Genomic DNA, 20,851 nt, shown 5'->3' on the forward strand with positions numbered 1-20,851 from the left:
ACTAGACCACACTGATCACCATCATGAAAACAAACAACAGAGCCAATCAACACACAAGCCTATTGCTTACAGCTGATGGAAAAATAAAAAACTAACAGCAGGCACAACATCACATACCTTGGTCAATCTCCTTGAATTTTCCAGCTGGCAGTTATACTGCTCATTGTCCTTGGTAAGCATAAGGATTGATTCCATATTTGGAGCATTCTGAAAGATATGGTATGCTTTTATGCAAATCTACAGATCAACCACATCTTATCACAAGAACAAAATATCACAGCTTATCACATAAGCCATGATACAACTGAGCTTATTATATAAGCAAAAACTATCTTATTACTCCATAAGCTTATTCTGATTTGTAACAAATCCATCAGCTTCCTGGTGGCACAGTCACAACAACATACTACATCCATTTGAACAAAAATAACACACTAGTGCCACAGCTTCGCAAATCAGTTGGGAGGAGTGGTGAATGGTGAAAACAGCCCACCCTACCCCAAGATATGAAAAGCATGTTTCTTGTCATATTTGGGACACTTTCTTCCCACACTTTGGGGCTCAGCCCCCCTCCCCCATCCTAACTGCAAATGATATTACACCACTACAACACACATTTCACATGTTCTTTCAACTGTATGTTACTTACAAGGAGTTCTGTGTCTGTGCTCCCATGCCAAACAATTTTCCAGCTTGAATCATCCAGAGTGAAGCCACTGAATTTTGCATGATCATGTGGCTTAGGAGTAGCTTCACTGCCCAAATCTGGCTCTTTTGAAGGTCCATCTTCGGCACCAATGCACAAGATGAAGAACAGATACTGAATATATATTGCAAGGGTCTTCATTTTCAATCAACCTCCAAATCTCACATACACTGGAGGCCGTTGAATTCACTCTGTGTCATCTGCAGGTATCACCACGGTTTGCCTCCTATTCGTGCCAAAACAAAGCGGAAAAGGCACGCTCCTCTGATTGGATAGCCTGTAGCGTGGATTCAGTTCAACATGTCTTCGGAATGCCTCATTGGGAGCGGAGCGCACCCAAGAACTTTCAGTCCTACCGCATTATAAGTCAAAATAAATTATTGAACACCCTTATACAAGTAAATGATACCTATGATCCATACTAAACCAAATAACCACGTAGCGGCAACCCGGCACAAATAGCGTGCCGCCACATCACGTATGATTGGAGCACGGGTTTTACGTGGTGTTAAGGTTGGCAAATTCGGTACCGACGCTCGCACGTAAAACGCAGTCTTAATCACTTGTGGCGGAAAATAGCTTTATTCCCTTGGCTTTAGTCGTGGAAAAAGCTTCCAAATTGCTCTGCAATAATCAAAGTCTATCCAAAACAGGAAACATGCCGTTAAAACTTGTTTCCTAATCGTGGTCACGGAAACATCCTTACGCTGTGGTTTCCGGCACCATTCACACCTTATGGTAATATTGACAATGTGGAACAACTTCTCTAATCAGTCCTGTGTAACAAAGCGCCGCATCTGGCTATGATTATTCCGTCACAAATTCAACGAATTTTGATCACACAACTGGACGCTAAAGAATATGCTTATCCCGGTTGTGCCACACACCGTTCAGCACCTCGCCTCCCGACACGGACAGGTGCAACGAAAGGTTGTGCTTTATTGTCGTAATAACCAGCGACCGCCGCACCAAAACTTCGGTTAAGAAAATGTCAAATGCATCAGCTGCCACGCATATTGGCTGAGGTAAACGATACCGGCCTTGAAGCAGGAGGTGCGCCAACCGCCTGCACTGTCCGTCGCAGTACTTTTACTTTAGCCAAGACTCTCAAGAAAAAAGCCTATCCGAACCGATGTAAGAACACAAGGCAATGCAGCAGGCGGTTTAAACAGGTAGGCTCCCTCAGTCCAAAAATGTACCAAACGACAGATCACGCCTCTTACTAGGCGACCAATTACAACAATGCCTACTGTGATATGATTCTGAGCACAGATACAAAAGCTTCTAAACGGCGTTGCCCGCTGAATATCAGAAGACCGATCATATAATACATGTGATACATCATGTTACATCGCATTGTGCGTAAAGTACTCTCCTAGGCATCCTAACAGCCTTGAGCTCTGTTTTGGTCAGAGCACAGGCAGAACTACATGCATGTCGGCAAGCCAGGTGTCCTGTTATCACAGCCTTCATGACACACCGCACTTTGCGGTGCACAGTTCAACGCGCTAGCCACATTCAGGGACCGACAGAGGCGACCAAGGGTACCGAGGTTTCGGACACCACACGCAACTATTGACACAACGCCCTCCCACTATCCACGACGACATCACACCTCCCGAGTCACGTCCGATCCCCGAAATGACAGCATGTTGTTTGTCTCTGCGCTCAGCAGACGGGACGTCGCTGTTGGCCGGCCACCACAGTGCACCGCAAACCGCCACTGCTGTGTGTCCGCTCCGCCCGGCGTCGGCAGGCCGAGCTCGGAGCAGGCGCCGCCGACTATTTCTTGTAGCTCCGCAGTATAGGGTATATGTTGTTGAAGGCGTCGTAGATCTGCTGTCGCAGCTTGGCGCCTGGGTGACACACGATGAGGCGTATGTCAGCACGCCTCAGCTGACTTCAGCCTTGTCGGTGGGTTACGACAAGTGCTTCCCGGTGCGCTCGTCAGACTTGGCAAGCTCTGAATACTACTCCCTGGTGCCTATGCCCGATGGCGTACCCTTACGATTAGAACGGAAAATCATGTCAGTTTGGACAATATGGGACATAACTGATCATTTGGTTCAGTGTGGTACCCCACGACATGCTACAGTACATATATGACACAGGACACCCTTCCTATGCCGTCATCACCACCAACTTCCAAAACGTGCCTTGCGTCACTGTAGAGCGAGACAGCACTTACAATGAGCACAACTCTTCCTCAGAGGATTCGTTGCATCATAGTCAGTTAAAATGTGTCAAACTTTACGCACTCACCTGTTAAGACCACTTTGCCCGATACGAAGATGAGCAGAACGATGCGAGGCTGCACCATGCGGTATATGAGGCCAGGAAAGAGCTCCGGTTCGTAGCTGCAAACCATACATGTGCTTAAACGTGTAGTTGATTCATACACAATCACATACTCTTCATCAATATTATAACCTACGTCGATCTGGGAATACAAGTGCTTGGCCGTCAGAAGACAACATAGCATGGCATCTTAAGGCATTGCGCCTGCAGACAAATGGCCCTTGAATGAAATATACAAAGGGTTGTGACTCACTCTCCAAACAAATTTGCTATCTTTGTTTGCCATGAGTTTTCTATCTGTTCCCTGAAAACTCAGCCGGCCTTTGGTCTATGGCAGCTGTAACTGACTTCATACTGTTACGACGGAAGACAGCACACCTGGCAGGATTTCCGGTGTTCGTGATTTCCCGTGGTGGGAGTCGGCATTTTATGTTCATTCTTGAAAAATGAAACTAGAAAAATTCCTAGGTAGAATCAGTTTTTTTCTAAATCCACCATTACTCGAAAAATCGGCGTTGCGCGCCTAATCAGGCCATCTCTGACGGTCGGTGCTCACCTGCTGAATTGGCTGTGCGTCAGCAGAAGACCCTCCAGCCGAATCGGGAACTTGACATCACAGCTTCCGACAATGTTCTGCACAGTGAAGTTGGCGAATTTCGTCTGAGGATTACAGAAAAAGTTTACGTTAAATCGGTGCACCCTTACCTTTCACATGATCTCTTCCTGATTTCGCCCAGCAAAATTGACCCCTGCTCCGACGCAGAGCATGGGGCTGACTCATGCTCTAGACTCCGAGCAGTACGGCGCAATTTTAAAGTAAAGTTCAACTCCAACCGAGGGAAATCTGACTCAATCCCGGGATCGACACTGATGGAGTCGGCCCCGTTACAATATGTCAGGAGGCAAACTGTTGTGGGCAACACCAATGCCTACAGAGAGCATCTGTTTTGTAATAAAGCAAGCGAACTTGATTATGCATGGTTTCATTTGATGCTAATATAGCGGTTGTCCGAATAAGACGAGCCATTGCTATTTACAATCCTATATGAGTATGTCCATCGATTAGTTCAATCCATAATTGTGAGTGAACCGCCTCCGACTACACCCATTTTAAAAATAAGCTATCGACCCGAACACCACCTGGTGCCAACCACGAGTCTGCTTCTGACTGGGCCTCGCACGACCAGCCTGGGGCCATCAGAGAAACGAGGATGTCAATAGAAATCCACGACAGATGTGACATTACTTGGCTCCAGGCAAAGGAGGTATGTCACCTTCGGAGACCTTCACAAGCAAATATGCGTATTGATATTTCGGATACATGCCTTCCTCAAAACGACTGTAACGATATTCCGTTATGGCATGTTAGTCACACAGTCATATAGTAGACTACTCATATTCGTTTCGATACATGCATGTAGCCGAGATATCAATACATATATATCTCCTTTCTCCTGGTTACTCTACGATGGATGGGATTAACAGTGCCGTCTTATCAGTACTGTCATCAGAGTATCAGGGTGTTGATTCGTCAAGGACATTGATTGCTTTCCAAAATGCCAGCGATCAGCAGAAGATGTGTGAAGGAAGATCATTCTCCATCCTCCTGGTAAAAGTGTACTTCGATTACTTGTCCCTGCGTTCAAGAGTTGGATTTCGCCGCCTTTTTCGAACTGCAAATACTGGTGAGCACAGTGTATTTTTACCAGAATTGCAATGACTTACACCATACCTCATTACGATACCACACGACTGTCATACCATTTTCGAACTTGGATCACTTTTCACTGTGTTGAAAAGCGTGAGGCTCACTTATTGGATATGACATTCCGAGATTACTACGCATTCTGCCGGCCAGCCTAGCAGCCCGTTCGCCGTGTGTGCGGCGCCCAGATGTCCAACTCGCTGTTCACTTCACACCCACCCCACTGTGCCTCCAGCGCCCCGCTGTCCCAACGTGCGCCTCCCTGACACCCCACTGCGCCGCCAGCGCCCCGCTGCCCCAACGTGCGCCTCCCTGACGCCCCACTGTGCCTCCAGCGCCCCGCTGCCCCAACGTGCGCCTCCCTGACGCCCCACTGCGCCGCCAGCGCCCCGCTGCCCCAACGTGCGCCTCCCTGACGCCCCACTGTGCCTCCAGCGCCCCGCTGCCCCAACGTGCGCCTCCCTGACGCCCCACTGCGCCGCCAGCGCCCGCTGCAACGTGCGCCTCCCTGACGCCCACTGTGCAGCGCCCGCTGCCCAACGTGCGCCTCCCTGACACCCCCTGCGCCCGCCCCTGCTCTGGCTGCACCGGTCGCCTGAACCCCCCCCCTCCCCCTCAGTGCGCCTCCAGCGCCCCGCCGCCCCGCCGAGTCGCTCACCGGAAAGCCCAGCCGCTGGATGATGCGCGCGAACTTCCTGGCCGCCAGCCGCGAGTCGTCCTCGTTGCGCGCGCCCGTCACCACCATCTTGCCGGAGGCGAACACGAGCGCCGTGGTGCGCGGCTCCCGGATGCGCATGATCACGGCAGCGAACCGCTTCGGGTTGTACTCGGCGTTGCGCGCGCGCACGGCGATCTGCTTCAGGTCCAGCGCGCACAGCATGTTCACCGTCGACACCACGTTCCTGGGAAGGCGGAGGCGGCTCCGCTCAGTGACCCGCGGCTCTGGGTCGCGGCGCGGTCGGAGAGCCGAGACTTGACTCAAACCGATTCGACGACGTCAGCGAAAATCGTACGATTTCAGCTCCTTACAAAATAAAATCATGTAAGCCATGCGGTGGTACTTTGTGCGATAGGATAGCATATTCAATTGCTTTTTACAGTCTCGCACCGCCGCCAAGCAGTATCTTCGCAGATATGCATTTTTTACTTTGACAACAGCGCCAGAGCCTGCCCCGCGCGGTGAACTCCTCCCCGCCCACTCGGCGCCGCGTGACCCGCTCACTCCGGGGGACTCACTGCATCTGCGGGATGATGGCCGGGTCGCCGGAGGCCGGGGTCAGCGCCGTCATCGGCAGCGCGTTGATGGGAGCCGACAGCAGGCCGGACGGCGGCACGAGCGCCGCCTGGCAGGAGGCTGGTGCTGGCGGCTCGGCCGCCCCCCGGTCGCTCGCCATCGCGTCATCCGCCGACCCCTCCTGCAGGCGCACGACAGACGACGTCGCGCCCGGTACTAACTCGCATGCAAGCTTCTGCATGTGATTAAGACGCGTTTACGCAATCCCACATCTTTCCGGAAAATCCCTGTATGTTACAGGGAAACTCTTTAGATTGGTGGAAAACAAAAAGCGGCGAACTGATGCAGCGATCAGTTCTTGGTCGTGATTGGAAGTATTTAATTGCGATGACTTTTCACGGTCATGTTCCACAAACTTACGAACTTTCTGCGTAACTAGATGCTATCCATGCAACTTTCTCGTTACCCTAACGTCTGGTAAAAAATTTGGAAAATTCCCGCCGTCTGAAAAACCCCGCAAGTGTAACCGAGTCTGGGGCCCTGCACTAGTCATCGATTATCACCTAATTACGAAAGTGGCTAGCTGATAAGCCGCCGGTCCTGGGCCCCTCAGCTGTCGCCTCGAAACCCAGCTGACCGGTCAGCCTCGGCACCATTTTCCATGTGTATTGGGCGTCGGCTCGAGCCCTTGCCACGCCACAACCGCATCTCCATGACACTTTATCAAAACATCCGTCTCAAAATGGCCCAGACAGTCTGTGAGACGTTAAACTCCTATCATTACTGCTGTGATAATATGCACACGGCAGTCATTGAAGTCGTATTCTCTGCAAGATTAGGACAACAATGTGGGCGACATCGGCAACAGAAAGACGACGCCTACGCCAATCTAATAATCGAATTGCTTAAACCCAGCGCCACTCAATGCAATGAAAGAAACCAAATAATACGTTCAACAACGCCGATATTTAAGTGGGTACCTCCTCCCAGTCATCCAAGTTTGATCGTGTGCTCCGCATCTCTTCATCGTGATGGTGAACATCATTCTGAAGGTTTGGGTCACTGGACCCCAGTGGTGACACTTCCTGGTCCATTGCTGCCTGAAATGATTTAGAAGCAATAAATCATGCATCATGCTTCAGCAGATAAGAACAGAGCGCATGACAGTGGGGACATGGCACAATCAATCACGTTAAGACAAACACTGTCACATGACGGAGCAGTGAGTGAAGCAAAAAAGCACTATGCTTCAATGACAGGGTATTGCGTTAATTTAAGATACTCCACACCTTTGTGGTACTTAGCAAAGCAAACCCATCCAACTTTCTACTGTGCTGAGAGCAGCACTGCAAGAAAATAGCCGCATGAAAAAATGCATCCAGGAACTCCTAGGCATCAAAAACTATTTTTTGGACAATTGACTTTTTACCTCCTGCTATGAGCAACAGACATCCTTGGTGATCTAACAGCATGTTCCAATATTGTGTTTCGGAATCAATCGATCAATATAGTTGTCGAAAATGTCCACCAAACACAGACAACACTGGTGCCTCGAGTAGCACTGGCGGCACCAGCAGTCATCCCAACGCAGGTCTTGCCGATAATTCACCATTGCTCACCTGACGCACCGCCACCAATGTCAATTTTGCCTCGGCCGGCCACACTCAGACCAATGATGCAACCCTCCCACACCATACACCCTGTATCTGTCCGACCCCGACGCATCTCGCGTTTATGAACAGGTCTCCCGCCAGGCTCATGCCAGCGCCGAGCACTCCTTGGGCGAGGGCCCGTCACTGCCTGCCAGCGCCGAGCACTCCTTGGGCGAGCGCCCGTCACTGCCTGCCAGCGCCGAGCACTCCTTGGGCGAGCGCCCGTCACTGCCCGCCAGCGCCGAGCACTCCTTGGGCGAGCGCCCGTCACTGCCCGCCAGCGCCGAGCACTCCTTGGGCAAGCGCCCGTCACTGCCCATAATGGTCTAACCGGCCCCCGGCGGGGGCTCTCCCAGAAGTCCTAAAGATCCCCACATACCTGACCTGTGGGGTGGACGATGCCCCCTCCCCCCCCGCAGTCATTTGCAACAAGGTTTCCTCTTAGCTCCTGATCCGTCTCGGGGAAGGCTTGCAATGACGGAGGCACATGCTAACTATCTGGTGCGAGCAGAGCAAACACACGAACTAAATAAAATAGGTACAGACGTTACGCCTGACACCATCTGAAATTGGCATGCCAGTCAGATGTTCCTCGCTTAGCGCAGACAGCCGTGTCCTGTCGTCCCTGGTGGCCCTGTAACCGCAGTCTCGGGCGTCTCGGGCCGCGGTACCGGCCGCGCCTTCACCGCTGCTGTCTCCGCTGCTGCCTATCCGGGCCATCCTCCTGGCCGTCCGTGGGCCGCCAGCGTGCTATGGTGACGGCAGATCGACTGGTGGCAGCACGACCGACACCAGCGCCGTCGCCGTCGGCGTCGGCGTCGGCGGCGAACCATTCGGTTTTCCCTTCCAGCGGCGGCTGTTGAAGCCAGGCCCGGTTCAGTTCCGGTCGCCACTGCCGCCGTCTGGTGTTTCGCGGCATCCTGTGATACTTGAGTCCTCACTGTGTTCTTGCACTTCTTAGGCGTCAGCAGCCTGAGCAGCTACCCTTCGCCTCTCGCTACTCCCTCCGTACCTCGGCCTGATTCTCCTTTTTGGTCCGAATATTTTGTTTCAATGGATCTCTGGGATCAAAGCCTATGCTAAGCAGTTCTTGTTGCTTGAGCACTCACTTCACCATTCTATCGTGAAATCCCAGATCCATGGCATACTTTTGTTGTTTAAGCTCAACATGCTGCAATCCTCGGCACAGTCTGTCCTGTCCTCTATCGTCATCTGACCTTTCGCGCGGCCGCCGCCACCAGCCGCAGGCTATCGTTATCAAAGACAAATAGCGAGTGCTTTAAGCGACACGAACCCACAGTGTCAAGGAAGGCTGAACCCAAAGACAGGTGCTCAAACCAACTGAGCTACCAGGATAAACAGACTCCTTGCACTTCCTGTAGGGTTTGCTCACAGGCTAGATAAGCTCCAAACATTCGCCATAGTCCGAATGACGGGCTGGATGCTCTAAACTAGGAAGGAGGTCTTCTTAGATCTGTTTGAAGTCCTCCTGATGGACAGAATGTCTTTGTCCTGAGAGAACAGAAAACATCTCTTGCAGATGATGCTGTTGCAAGGAAGCTGATTTCTAAAACAGAACCCTCCCCTATGTTTCCAACAGGTGGCATCAGGGCTGGGTCCTTCTGAGTTGTCTTCAGCTGCATGCTGGCCCCATGATCTCTTGTTGCTTACATGATATGTGTGATCCCTGGTGCACCCTGCAGGGAAGTGGGCATGTGGACTCTGGACTCTTCTTTGACTGCTCCAAAACTTAACAGAGGACTCACTTGCTGATGGCCAACATCACAGCTCTGTGGCTGATTACTGTGTTCACCAGGACTCAATCATTCATCCCTTTCCAACTATGTCAGTTTCAATGCTGCTGATCTTTCTGGTTACAGTCACATTTCCAGGGACTTCCCTGCTGCCATTTCAAGCCAGCATGCCCTCCGCACTCAACCTGGCTTGGTCTTGTTGATCTCGCTTCAAGTGCTATAGCTGCTTGCAGGGGTAGATTTGTGTGATATTGCCTGTAACAATGCCCATATTTTCCCAGAAAAGATAATCTTATCCGCACTGCTTCCATGTATGACCGGGGTTCTGAAAATCTTGCCAAGCTGCACAATCAAATCAGCAGCATCCCTACACTTCTGCACTCTCTTCACCAGCAGCACTCACTTCTGCTTGGCTGACATTGTTGCTCAGTGGGGCTATCCCTTGCTGGAACTCCTCCTATAAGAATCTGACTGCTCTGAATCAATGCTTCCACAACCTACACAGGTCTCTCCTTTGGGTCCCAACATATAACAGCAACTCTGTATGCAATTGCCTGTCCCAATCAAAGCAAACCAGGATGGAAGCCTGCCAGAGTTTGAAGCTCCACAAAGGACCTTTCCAGAGCTGCAGACAGGGGTGCTTCTTTCCAAAAGTGATACAGAAATGGGCTACAGCAGTAATTTTGTACCTGTTGATTTTTGAGATCACTCTTTTCATGCGGTGTCATGTGCCCAATATTAAGTGATCTAATTTTAAGGAAATTTGCCTCTCTGAAACTATGCAGTTCCTATGGGTCAGAGGATGCATGCCAGAGGGTTCTTCATTAGCCAGCATATTTCCTGGCAGTGCCCATGAGCATGTTATCTGATGTTCATTGGATCCAAAGGGTTCTCCTGGTGGGAAAGCTGTCTTGAAGCTTACCTCATCATATGGTAAGGTAACATAATGTAAGGGATAGAGGCTTTGTGTCTCAGCCATGCGCAGGAACTAAGACATACATCATAATGATTTTTTGTGGTTCAGATACACTCCTCATAAAACTAAATGCTTTCCTTACCTCATCTTCCCTTGCCTTACCTTACACCTGTCAGGCTTTAGAAACTCAAAAGCCTGTATATCCCATTCTAGCTAAGCTCATGTGGTTACTAACTGGGCTCAGTCTTGGATTGGGATTTGGTACATTCGGTGGGTCCAGTGACAATCAAGTCTGGACTTGATGAGGTTAAGGGACATATACAGAAGTACCTCTGTGGGAAGAATGTTCTGGTTTTTGATGGCATGTATACTGTGGGTGCATATATGCAGACTCTGAATGATCCTCACACTTTGGAGAACTTCCAGCAGCAATGCTCCCAGTAGTTCCCCCAAGTGTGGATGGAGAAACAGTCATCAGGATTTCAATATATCCCTGCATGGAGCGGCTGGTACATGGCTGCCATATCTCTACAACACTTTCAGTACTTAGAGAGGGTAGATCCAAATGTGAGTTGTTATAATTATAGTTCGTTTCCGATATCTGCCGCAACTCTAGTTATATACTGTTACATCTGCTCCACAAGCTTCTGAAGTTTTTGGTGTGCTGATGTGCGGAGTTCATCACAAAGTACACGAATATATGCCCATGAGCTCATCGACTGGCACAAAACATCGTGCGTAAAGATAAGAGGCATACCGTAATCGCCTATGTAGTTGCACAGCTGCGGATATATTTCCACGTGCTCGCGGCGTCTCCACCTCCCCACGCTCCGCACGCTTCTCAGCGCGTTTTGTTTTCTTGCCGAAAGCGATATTTGTAACAATGGCGCAATAATAGTGATTGCAGCGCTATCAAGGATTCATATTTTTCCATCAGTCGTTGAATATCTCAAGCTAAGCTTTAATTTTGCATGATAACTTTTTTGAACGTTCTTATTTATGATAAATGTATTTTAACGAAAAAAAGCAAATGTATTCAAAGTTTGACTCGTTTCTGAAGGCAGACCACGTCCGGTGTAAGGGATCCTTGCGCAGCCTAGACAGCTGCGCCGCAGTTGGCAGAGTGCTGACGAAAAAGTTTTCGAAAGTGACTAATGAGGAGTGGTGCGTGGTGGTGAGTGGGCCGGACTCGTGGCGCTACTTATGGATAATTACTGAATTAGGCCACTTCGCCCCTGTCACGAAGTTTCGCCCTGATCAGTGTATTTTCTTAAGACACGTTTGGACATGCGTGGGGACTGCGCGGATGCGCCAGGTCATTGAGCTGTGTGCGGGGTTTCTACTGGCCGGCAGCGTGGTCGTCAAATTTTGATGGCACCGCCCCATCAGTAATATTTCCTTTTCAATATAAAAAAGGCTGGAGGTACTTGCATGACTGGGAAGCGAGAGGTACGGGGCTTCATTGTCTGTGATATCTACCCATTTGACTGTAAACAACTGTATGCCATATTGAACATGTGCAGCATAGCAAGGGGACCACAACAGTAATTTTGGCACATGCTTGTCATAAATGTAAGTGCATAGAGTTTGGAGCATGGTCACCATAAGTTTCCGCAAGCATTGATGCAATGTTTGAAGGTATAATGGCACTGCAAAGGAAATTTCAGGCAAAAACAATGGTCACCTCACCTCAATTTGGCCTAGTCTGCATTTCGTGCATGTGTGCTCATAGCTCAGATCACCAATTTTATGTAAGTCTGGCACAGTGGATGCTTTTTTGCAGACTGCTATAATTAAGACTCATAGATTTTCTGCAGACTTCTATTCCTACTAGGATAAGAGACAGTCAATGTCATGTATCTTCAGAAGCTGGGTGTGTTGCAGAGCCCAATGGCTTGGCCTTTTCTGGTAGTTATTGACTGCCAATAAACTTTTTCAAGCTTCTAAAAGTATTTATGTAATGCCTTGTATGACAGCATTTGAGTTTACTTATGAAGTGGCACTTGCTAGATGCAAAGCCCCCTCAGGCCAGGTTTACCACTCTTTTGCCAGTTACCAGCTAGGCAGTATCCCTGCCCAGGGAATCCTATCCAATGTTGCTTCATTATAGGTTTTTCTCCTGGAGCCTGGAACCTCTCAAACATCTGTTACCCATAATATGCTGCTCACTGCTGCTCCTGCACCCAGATTTGAGCTGAAAGAAAAGGCTGGTTTGAAAGTCTCACAGGTTGAAAGACTTCACAGGTTGAAAAGTCAAGGTGGTGGATAGCCTAGACCCTTGCTTATCAGCATGCACACACTCATGCATCCACATTATTCTCTTCTCTTAGTGCAAATATTAGACATGATTCCTTACCATTTAATCAGGAACCTTTGACTTTTGGTATTCATAGCAAACCATCCATTCTTGTTCTGTGCTAGGTCCTGCTGGTATAGCATCCATGACCTTAGCTGCAAGCAGTGACCAGGAATTGTATTGCCAGTTACCACCCACCAAAATCTGACCTGTCCATCCTCATTCATGCTAGGTAGGAATGAAATTTTTAGTCCTGACTCATGGCATCTGTTGCATGACAGAATTAGACATGAAACAAATTCTGAATTTTTTACCTATTTATTTTTGTTTGCTCCTATTTCTGCTGTTTCATCAGCTCTCTCTGTAGCATAGTCATCCTTAATGAGCACAACTTCACATGTCTCACCTGCAGTTAAGTTGTTAATACTACAGTGATTTTGATTGCTTGTCATGTAGAGTTGCACAATATGGGTTATTGTGAATGATGGCAGGTGTTGTCAGATGGAAATGTATTGCTTGAACAGAAGATTAGATTAGAAGACATAAATAATAGAATATTAAAACTTTGATCAGCTTGGTTTCATATTTCCAAGGGGTTGCAAATTGTCATGCATGCAACCCTCTGGCAAGACTGTTGGTGACCATCAGGCATTAGCAAAGCTGCTCAATTAGATTTAGGTTCTCTCAATCCATTTGAAAGGCATGTGCTTTGTATGATGCTCGGACCATAAGTTGGTTACATTACCCAGACAAAGACACTGTATGCATAAAATAGCATACCTGTAAGCAAAGCAGTCCAGTTATTCTTTTATTGTTTGGGTGGGAGGACTGTCTTCTGTTTTGGTTCTTCTGTTCTTCAGTAATGTCCATTGGTCATTACCAGGTAATGACCAATGAACATTATTGACTTGGCCCAAAAGGTGTGCTTCTAATAAACATAAATTGCCAAAGAATGGACTGCCACAAACAAGGATAAAGTTATCACAGGCATTTTATCATATTCTCAATAATATCTAACTGTAGCGGTGAGCAACTTTTCTACCGGTAAAAAATTGCGGGTAGATATTCCGAGGTGCGAACAAAAAGTTCCGGAAACACGTCTATAAAAATATCATGGCTGAAATTTGGCCGCCATCCCTTTTGAAGTAGTTACGTCGTGCGGCACCACGCCTCTCCCGGTGCTTCTGCCACCATTGGGATGTTCCCTTGAAGTTTTGTTCTTTAAGCGCGTCAGCTACTATCTGTAGTATCACAACAGTGACCGAGCAGCTTGAACTTTACCTCGGGAAAGAAAAACGAGTCGCAGGTAGCCACATCCGACAAGGAAAGCGCGTGGGGAGCAGCGACAGTGTTTGTGCGGCCCAGATACTCACACATTTTCAGTGCGTTACAGGCGGGCGCGTTAAATTTTGGAGTACCGCGCACACAATGCTGTCCTTGAGACAGGCAGATCAAATGTGCGACCAAGACCATGTTTGTGTTTTGTTTTGACATGTGCGGAGTTCTGCAATACCAATTTGAATTTGTGAGTTCTCCGTCAGTGATCCCCGTTTAGGCTGTTAATGCCGAGTTTTGCTGTATCTGAAGCATCTGGGGAAGAACATCAACACCTTGCTTCCTCAACCAAGGGAAGCAAGGTGCTTCGAAATCATGTATGTGCTGTGGCTATATACATAAAGAGAGAGAAAGAGAGAGGGGAAAGAAAGAGAGAGAGAGAGAGAGGGGAAAGAAAGAAAGAGAGAGAGAGAGAGGGGGAAGAAAGAAAGAGAGAGGGGAAAGAAAGAGAGAGAGAGGGGGGGGAAAGAGAGAGAGAGGGGGGGGAAGAGAGAGAGAGAGAGGGAAGAAGAGAGAGAGGGAGAGAGAGAGAGAGAGAGAGAGAGAGGGGGGAAGAAGGGGAGGGGAAGAAAGAGAGAGAGAGAGAGAGAGAGAGAGAGGAGGGGGGGGGAGAAAGAGAGAAAAGGGGGGGAAGAAAGAGAGAGAGAGAGAGAGAGGGGGGGGAAGAAAGAGAGAGAGAGAGAGAGAGAGAGAGAGGGGGGGGAAGAAAGAGAGAAAGGGGGAGAAGAGAGAGAGAGAGAGAGAGAGAGAGAGAGAGAGAGAGAGAGAGAGAGAGAGAGAGGAGAGAGGGAAGAAAGAGAGAGAGGGGGGGGGGGAAGAAAGAGAGAGAGAGAGGGGGGAAGAGAGAGTGAGAGGGGGGAAGAAAGAGAGAGGAGAGAGAGAGAGAGGGGGGGAAGAAAGAGAGAGAGGGGGGGAAGAAAGAGAGAGAGAGGGGGGAGAAAGAAAGAGAGAGAGGGGAAAGAAAGAGAGAGAGAGGGGGGGAGAAAGAGAGAGAGAGGGGGGAAGAAAGAGAGAGAGGGGGAAGAAAGAGAGAGAGAGGGGGGAAGAAAGAGAGAGAGGGGGAAGAAAGAGAGAGAGGGAGAGAGAGGGGGGAGAAAGAAAGAGAGAGAGGAGGGGGAAAGAAAGAGAGAGAGGGAGGGGAAGAAAGAGAGAGAGGGGGGAACGAGGGAGAGGGAAAGAAAGAGAGAGAGAGGGAAAGAAAGAGAGAGAGAGGGAAAGAAAGAGAGAGAGAGGGAAAGAAAGAGAGAGAGAGAGGGGGGAAAGAGAGAGGGGAAGAAAAAAGAGAGAGGGGGGAAGAAAGAGAAAGAGGGGGGGGAAGAAAGAGAGAGAGAGGGGGGAGAAAGAGAGAGAGAGGGGGGGGAAGAAAGAGAGAGAGAGAGAGAGAGGAGAGAGAGAGAGAGAGAGAGAGAGAGAGAGAGAGAGAGATAGAGAGAGAGAGAGAGAGAGAGAGAGAGAGAGAGAGAGAGAGAGAGGAGAGAGGGAAGAGAGAGAGAGAGGGGGGAGAAGAGAAGAGAGAGGGGGGAGAAAGAGAGAGAGAGAGGGAGAGAGAGAGAGAGAGGGAGAGGGAGAGAGAGAGGGGGAGAGGGAGAGAGAGAGAGAGAGGGCTCTTTGCAAAACATTCCTTTCCATGACTTCTACTAATTTGACATATTAAGAAACACTTGGGAGATCTCTCATTAGGCTTCATTTCTGATTTAATTCTAATCTGGTGTCACTTCATGAGCTTACCACTTCAATCTCTCAAGCTCAGTTCTTATTATCATGAGCCTGCAGTCACATATACGATGTCTAGCAGTAGTAACTGCACAATCTGTACAGCTTGTTGATTTGCACGTTTTGTTTCAGCTTGCAGTTTGGATGGCAGTAGGCCTGCTACAATGAGTGCGACCAGTGAAGTTAATGAGAAGATGTCTGGAGCTTCCCTGGAAGAACAAAAAATGAGTTTGAATGATGATGATGCAGGGGATGTTGTCAATCCATGGAATGTATCCAGCCAGTCACAGACAGGCATAGATTACAACAAACTCATAAGTAAGCAATGTAAAATGGTGATGTTGACGTTGTCAGTTTCTAGGCTGGTGATCAAACATATGTTATGTGTGTATTCAGTGAACCTTTCATAATGCTGAAAAATTTTTGAAGGTTGTGCATTCATACAAGTGAATGCTGTGCATCAGTGTGCATCATATGTTTCCATATGTTAGGATGTTGCCCTGTTGGTGTGAATGTTATGAGAACACATGCACTGATCTGGAGTCGCCAACAGGTGTGGCTGTGTAACTGTAAGTATAGCATGCATGTTCAATGTGTAGCAATATTCACACATCTTCATGGCAGTGGGCCTCCAGCAATATCGAGCACTGACCCGAATGCTGCAGTTCACACGATCGTCACGCTGCCTCAGAGCGTTTCGGCTCGTCCAAGATCGACACGGAGCTGCTGGATCGCATCGAGAAGGTGACCGGCCGGCCAGTGCACCACTTCCTGCGGCGCGGCATCTTCTTCTCACACCGCGACCTGCACTCGATCCTGACGATGTACGAGGAGAAGAAGCCGTTCTTCCTCTACACGGGGCGGGGGCCGTCCTCCGAGGCGCTGCACCTCGGGCACCTCGTGCCGTTCATCATGACAAAGTGAGCCCACCGGCACCCCGGCTCCCGGCATCCCGGCATCCCGGCATCCCGGCATCCCGGCACACGGGCATCCGGCTCCCGGTTCTCGGCACCCGGTATCCTGGTATCCTGGCATCTCGGCTCCCGGCTCCCGGCTCCCGGCTCCCGGCTCCCGGCTCCCGGCACCCGGCACCCGGCACCCGGCACCCGGCACCCGGCACCCGGCACCCGGCACCAGGCACCCGGCACCAGGCACCCGGCATCGGCCCGACCAGTTGGCGGACTGCACTGTCAGGCTTGTAATTGCGGCGTGAGATATATGGGGCGTCCGGCTATCATTGTAGATAACATTGGTTGGCTTTTCTTGAAATGGGTTTTACATTCGGCCATGGCCAGCTTGCATTCTCTTGTTAACTATCAGTCTGGACAGTATGGCGCCACTGTTTCAATACTATGGCATGCATATCTGAAAAAACATATACACCCCTGACAGTGCCGAAATGCTTGGCGATTTCACTGGAATCTTCTCCTGTCCCGCCACTGTTCGCCTGGGTATACATCACACACGTCCACTGTTGGGCTGGGAGGCTGTGTCGCGCACTGTTTCCTTTATGTAAGGCTGCGGTTACGGCGCACGCGTGCCACTAGCGCACCCTAATGCCGTGAAAACTAAACTGTCGTATAAAGCTGTCACACTGAAGTCGTTCCGTTCAATGATTCTGCTTCCACGAAGTCTCCATGTGCTGATAGTAATGTATTTGCATAGCGCCACACGAAGCTGTAACTTAGCGCGTTTTATACATCCGTGGTTTGGATCATGAAACGAAAAAGCTGAATTTATGCATGCATGTATTCGAACTTTGAAAGCGTCATCGACGAAAATATGATTTCAATTTGGCTTTTGAGCCGCCCATTTCCACGCCCCAGGGCAATATTGTTCTAGCTGCTGCATTGGTGAATTACCTGTCGATTATCGGTATTATCGATGCCATCTGTCGGATTGCAGGTATGATATTTAAGTACATGATCATTTGTCTGTTTTCGTCAGGTGGCTGCAGGACACGTTCGATGTCCCGCTAGTCATCCAGTTGACGGATGACGAGAAGTTCCTGTGGAAGGATCTGACGTTGGAAGAGGCGAACAGACTGGCGCATGAAAATGCCAAGGATATCATCGCATGCGGCTTTGATCCGGCCAAGACATTTATCTTTTCTGACCTGGATTTCATCGGGTACGTAATGCTCATGTAATACCGAAAACGATTCAAGAAGGGATGGAATTTTGAACCTCCTGACAACCCGCTGCCTGCACCAAAAAGAGTATCTGGTGTGTAGCAGCTGTTGGTGACTGATGAGTAGCTGTGTGACTCCTGCAATTTTTAGTGGGTAGGGAGGAATGCAGTATTGACTTTTACTATCTGCCTCCTAAACACATACTTATGTCGCAGTGGTTGTGCCGCTCTCACGTATCATGAGCGACCAGCAATTAAAGTAGATTGATCTACGGAGTGCAGTGATGACCGTTGACAGCGGACAGCGGTTCAGACCGGCCCACAGCACCCACTCCCGCCGTCTCCCCGCAGGCAGTGTCCGCAGTTCTACCACAACATGTGCCGCGTCCAGCGCAGCGTCACCTACAACCAGATCAAGGGTATCTTCGGCTTCGGCGACAGCGACCACATTGGCAAGATCGCGTTTCCGGCCGTGCAGGCGGCGCCCAGCTTCAGCTCGTCCTTCCCCTTCATCTTCGGCGGCCGCAAGGACGTGCCGTGCCTGATCCCATGCGCCATCGACCAGGACCCGTACTTCCGGATGACGCGTGACGTGGCGCCGCGGCTTGGCTTCCCGAAGCCGGCGCTGCTGCACTCGTGCTTCTTCCCGGCGCTGCAGGGGGCCGCCACCAAGATGTCTGCCAGCGACCCCAACACGTCCATCTTCGTCACCGACACGCCCAAGCAGATCAAGACCAAGGTGAACCGGCACGCGTTTTCCGGCGGCCGCGACACGGTGGAGGAGCACCGGCGGCTGGGCGGCGACTGCGCCGTCGACATCAGCTACCAGTACCTGACCTTCTTCCTGGAGGACGACGCGCGGCTGGAGCAGATCTGCGCCGACTACACCTCGGGCGAGCTCCTCACCGGCTTCCTCAAGAAGGAGCTGATCGATGTGCTGCAGAAGATGCTGGCCGAGCAGCAGGAGCGCAGGAAGGCAGTGACGGACGACACGCTGAAGCTCTTCATGACGCCGCGGCCGCTAACCACCAGGTTCTGCTAGCCGCGCTAGTTTGGGGAAGGGTGGGGATGGTAACAGGACTGGGACCGGCGTCGATGCGAGGGCTGTGTGGCCCCGGCATGGTCGGGCTGCATCCCGGCGGGGGGTATTTTGGTTGTGGTCGGTTTTACGCTGCTGTGTGGAGGGCTGGACGGCCACGTTCGCCGTCGCGCAAACCAAAGCACTGTCCCATGCCTGAGAGATGTCGGGTTTATGTTGTTGAAGTGTTCTGTTATGCGTACGTTTAGGCGACCATTTCTCTTTTACGGAACTTCGCGGGCATAAATACATCTGCTGCAAACGTCGATGTTCGTTGCCTCGCGGTCACTATGCCGACAAACGAGACTTTCCCGTGGCAATGGGTTTGCGTTGCGTCAATTGTGGTGTGCGACGCAGTCTCTGCAAACAGTGACGCGCCGGCCAGCACACTCGGGGCTGCCAGCGTACGGGGGTGAGTGAGGGACACCAGTGCTGAGGACAGGGCATGGTCAGCCAGTAACGCGCATACTGCGATGCCTTTACTAGTCATGAAAACGAGGTTGACTTCGGCTCCACTGTGTACGCGGTATTTCCGTGAGGTCAACAGACAGACACAGACGAGAAACATCGGGGAGTGACATCCCATTCGGCGAAGCTGAAGTAGGAAGTTTAAAGGCAATGTTTCACATTTTTAGACTGTTTTGAAACACAGCCAGTCCGAAATGAACACATCATGAGCCACAGCATCGCCATAGCTTAAAACTCTGCAGCTCTTGACGTTGAACGCAATTAACTCTCCACTAACGAGTGGGCGTGGCAGGTACCCCCTTCCCTGCAATATTGAGGGTCGTCGGGGGACACATGTAACGCCGTAGATAGCTTTTCAATTCTGGACAAACTTTGTTATTTTCTCTTTTTGTTTTCGTCACGGTCAGCTTAGGTCATATGTCGCTGGTCCACTGATTCATTCCACATCGACCCACAAATCGCCCTGTCGGGTCAACGCACCAGCATTTGGACGGTTCGGTAAGTTATAAACCTGTTGCGTTTAACTTCGGTCAACCTGTTGCATCTCAAGGCTATCCTAGGTCAGTAGGCCCGTGAAGACCTCCGCGGCCAAATGTACCGTGTAGATGAGGCGGCGACACTACCGAAAAAAGCTCAGATGAAACGAACAAATTATGATTGTAGAGCTTATGTTTCATCAAATTGGGAGAGGGGGTAGTCAGCGTTGGTAACTTATAACCTTTCTGGGTAAATGATGCCCGAAAGTACAGAAGCGCCGATGTTAGCCTCACGTACAATGACTAAAATTGACACGCCACACAGCTGGAGAGCGGTTTACCACACAAATGGGGGTAAAGGTCAATGAAGGTCAGTGACCTACGATGGCAAGGTCTTCAGTCACGGATCAAGACGTGGCTTCGAAAAATTAGCCAGGCAAAAGCGCCTAACACGCTTGGACACGTCACATGCGAATCCCACATTTAACCACGTTTTTGGTCCGACATGGCCATCAGCTAAGACTTTCCCAGGCCTTATTAACCCAGGCATCGGCCTCGATCTCGTGCGGACACATGTGCTGAGTGTTCGGATAGCGCGGACGGTTCTGCAGCTAGCACCAATGTATAGACAATACATCGCGTGGGGCGGACGGCCGTCAGCTCCCCTTTAGTTCGAAGGCCAATCGACAGGCCGCCGAATGTGACACAACCATCCCGTGACCGCGGAGCGCACGCGACAATAAATGACAATTTCAGCGACCAACCCCCTGCCCGCCGACCGCCAGTGCCGGTCGATGATCGATTTGACGTGGCGCCCATCACGGTGTGACGCAGCTGGATCCAGATTGCTGTTGGAGGATGTTGGATGCATAAAAACGTTAACAAATATGAGTAGCAAGGTCATGCCTTGCGTGTTGTTCAACTGCGTTTGCTCTCGAACAATGGGCATTCAAAGTGTACCATCAATCAAAAGTACTGCGCGCTGTTATTTGTGTGATCCCCTTTCTGAGAAACGGGAACGGGGCACAGCACATGTGGCTATCACTATACGTACATCGGTGCAAATCGTTGTCACCGTAGATGTTTAAGT

At 50.1% G+C, this 20,851-nt stretch overlaps 3 protein-coding genes across 5 annotated transcripts in view; 1 reads left to right on the plus strand and 2 right to left on the minus strand.

Annotated features, from left to right (window-relative positions):
- The window catches only part of LOC119093935 (endoplasmic reticulum lectin 1), a 39,353-nt gene that overhangs the window by 6,998 nt on the left and 11,504 nt on the right, over positions 1-20,851 (minus strand). The window contains exons 1-2 of one of the 2 annotated variants that reach the window (XM_037216955.1): positions 650-1,170; positions 118-207 (exon numbers count right to left, since the gene is read on the minus strand). The exons of the other annotated variant lie outside the window; for it this stretch is intronic. Coding sequence (XP_037072850.1) covers positions 118-207; positions 650-847 — 288 coding nt within the window. The 5' untranslated portion in view covers positions 848-1,170. Of the gene's footprint in view, positions 1-117; positions 208-649; positions 1,171-20,851 lie in introns of those variants that run through there. 2 annotated transcript variants of the gene reach the window in all.
- On the minus strand, positions 1,671-11,126 carry LOC119093938 (TATA-box-binding protein). The gene is made up of 7 exons (XM_037216959.1): positions 11,023-11,126; positions 6,924-7,043; positions 5,946-6,124; positions 5,368-5,611; positions 3,561-3,664; positions 2,969-3,063; positions 1,671-2,562 (listed from the first exon to the last, which is right to left on the minus strand). Exons 2-7 carry the CDS (start codon positions 7,035-7,037, stop codon positions 2,489-2,491), a joined length of 810 nt encoding a protein of 269 aa, XP_037072854.1. The 5' UTR covers positions 7,038-7,043; positions 11,023-11,126; the 3' UTR covers positions 1,671-2,488.
- On the plus strand, positions 11,397-19,083 carry TrpRS (Tryptophanyl-tRNA synthetase). Of its 2 annotated transcripts, none has more exons than XM_037216957.1 (5): positions 11,397-11,439; positions 15,742-15,927; positions 16,301-16,529; positions 17,557-17,739; positions 18,091-19,083. In XM_037216957.1, the coding sequence occupies exons 2-5, from the start codon at positions 15,774-15,776 to the stop codon at positions 18,779-18,781; spliced, it is 1,257 nt and encodes a 418-aa protein (XP_037072852.1). In that variant the 5' UTR covers positions 11,397-11,439; positions 15,742-15,773; the 3' UTR covers positions 18,782-19,083. The 2 variants fall into 2 exon arrangements, with proteins under 2 accessions (XP_037072852.1, XP_037072853.1); XM_037216958.1 differs by lacking the exon at positions 11,397-11,439 and adding an exon at positions 11,695-11,714.

Source organism: Pollicipes pollicipes, unplaced genomic scaffold (assembly GCF_011947565.3).
Source record: "Pollicipes pollicipes isolate AB1234 unplaced genomic scaffold, Ppol_2.1 Scaffold_4002;HRSCAF=4701_pilon_pilon_pilon, whole genome shotgun sequence".
In the NCBI taxonomy this organism is placed as follows: domain Eukaryota; kingdom Metazoa; phylum Arthropoda; class Thecostraca; order Pollicipedomorpha; family Pollicipedidae; genus Pollicipes; species Pollicipes pollicipes.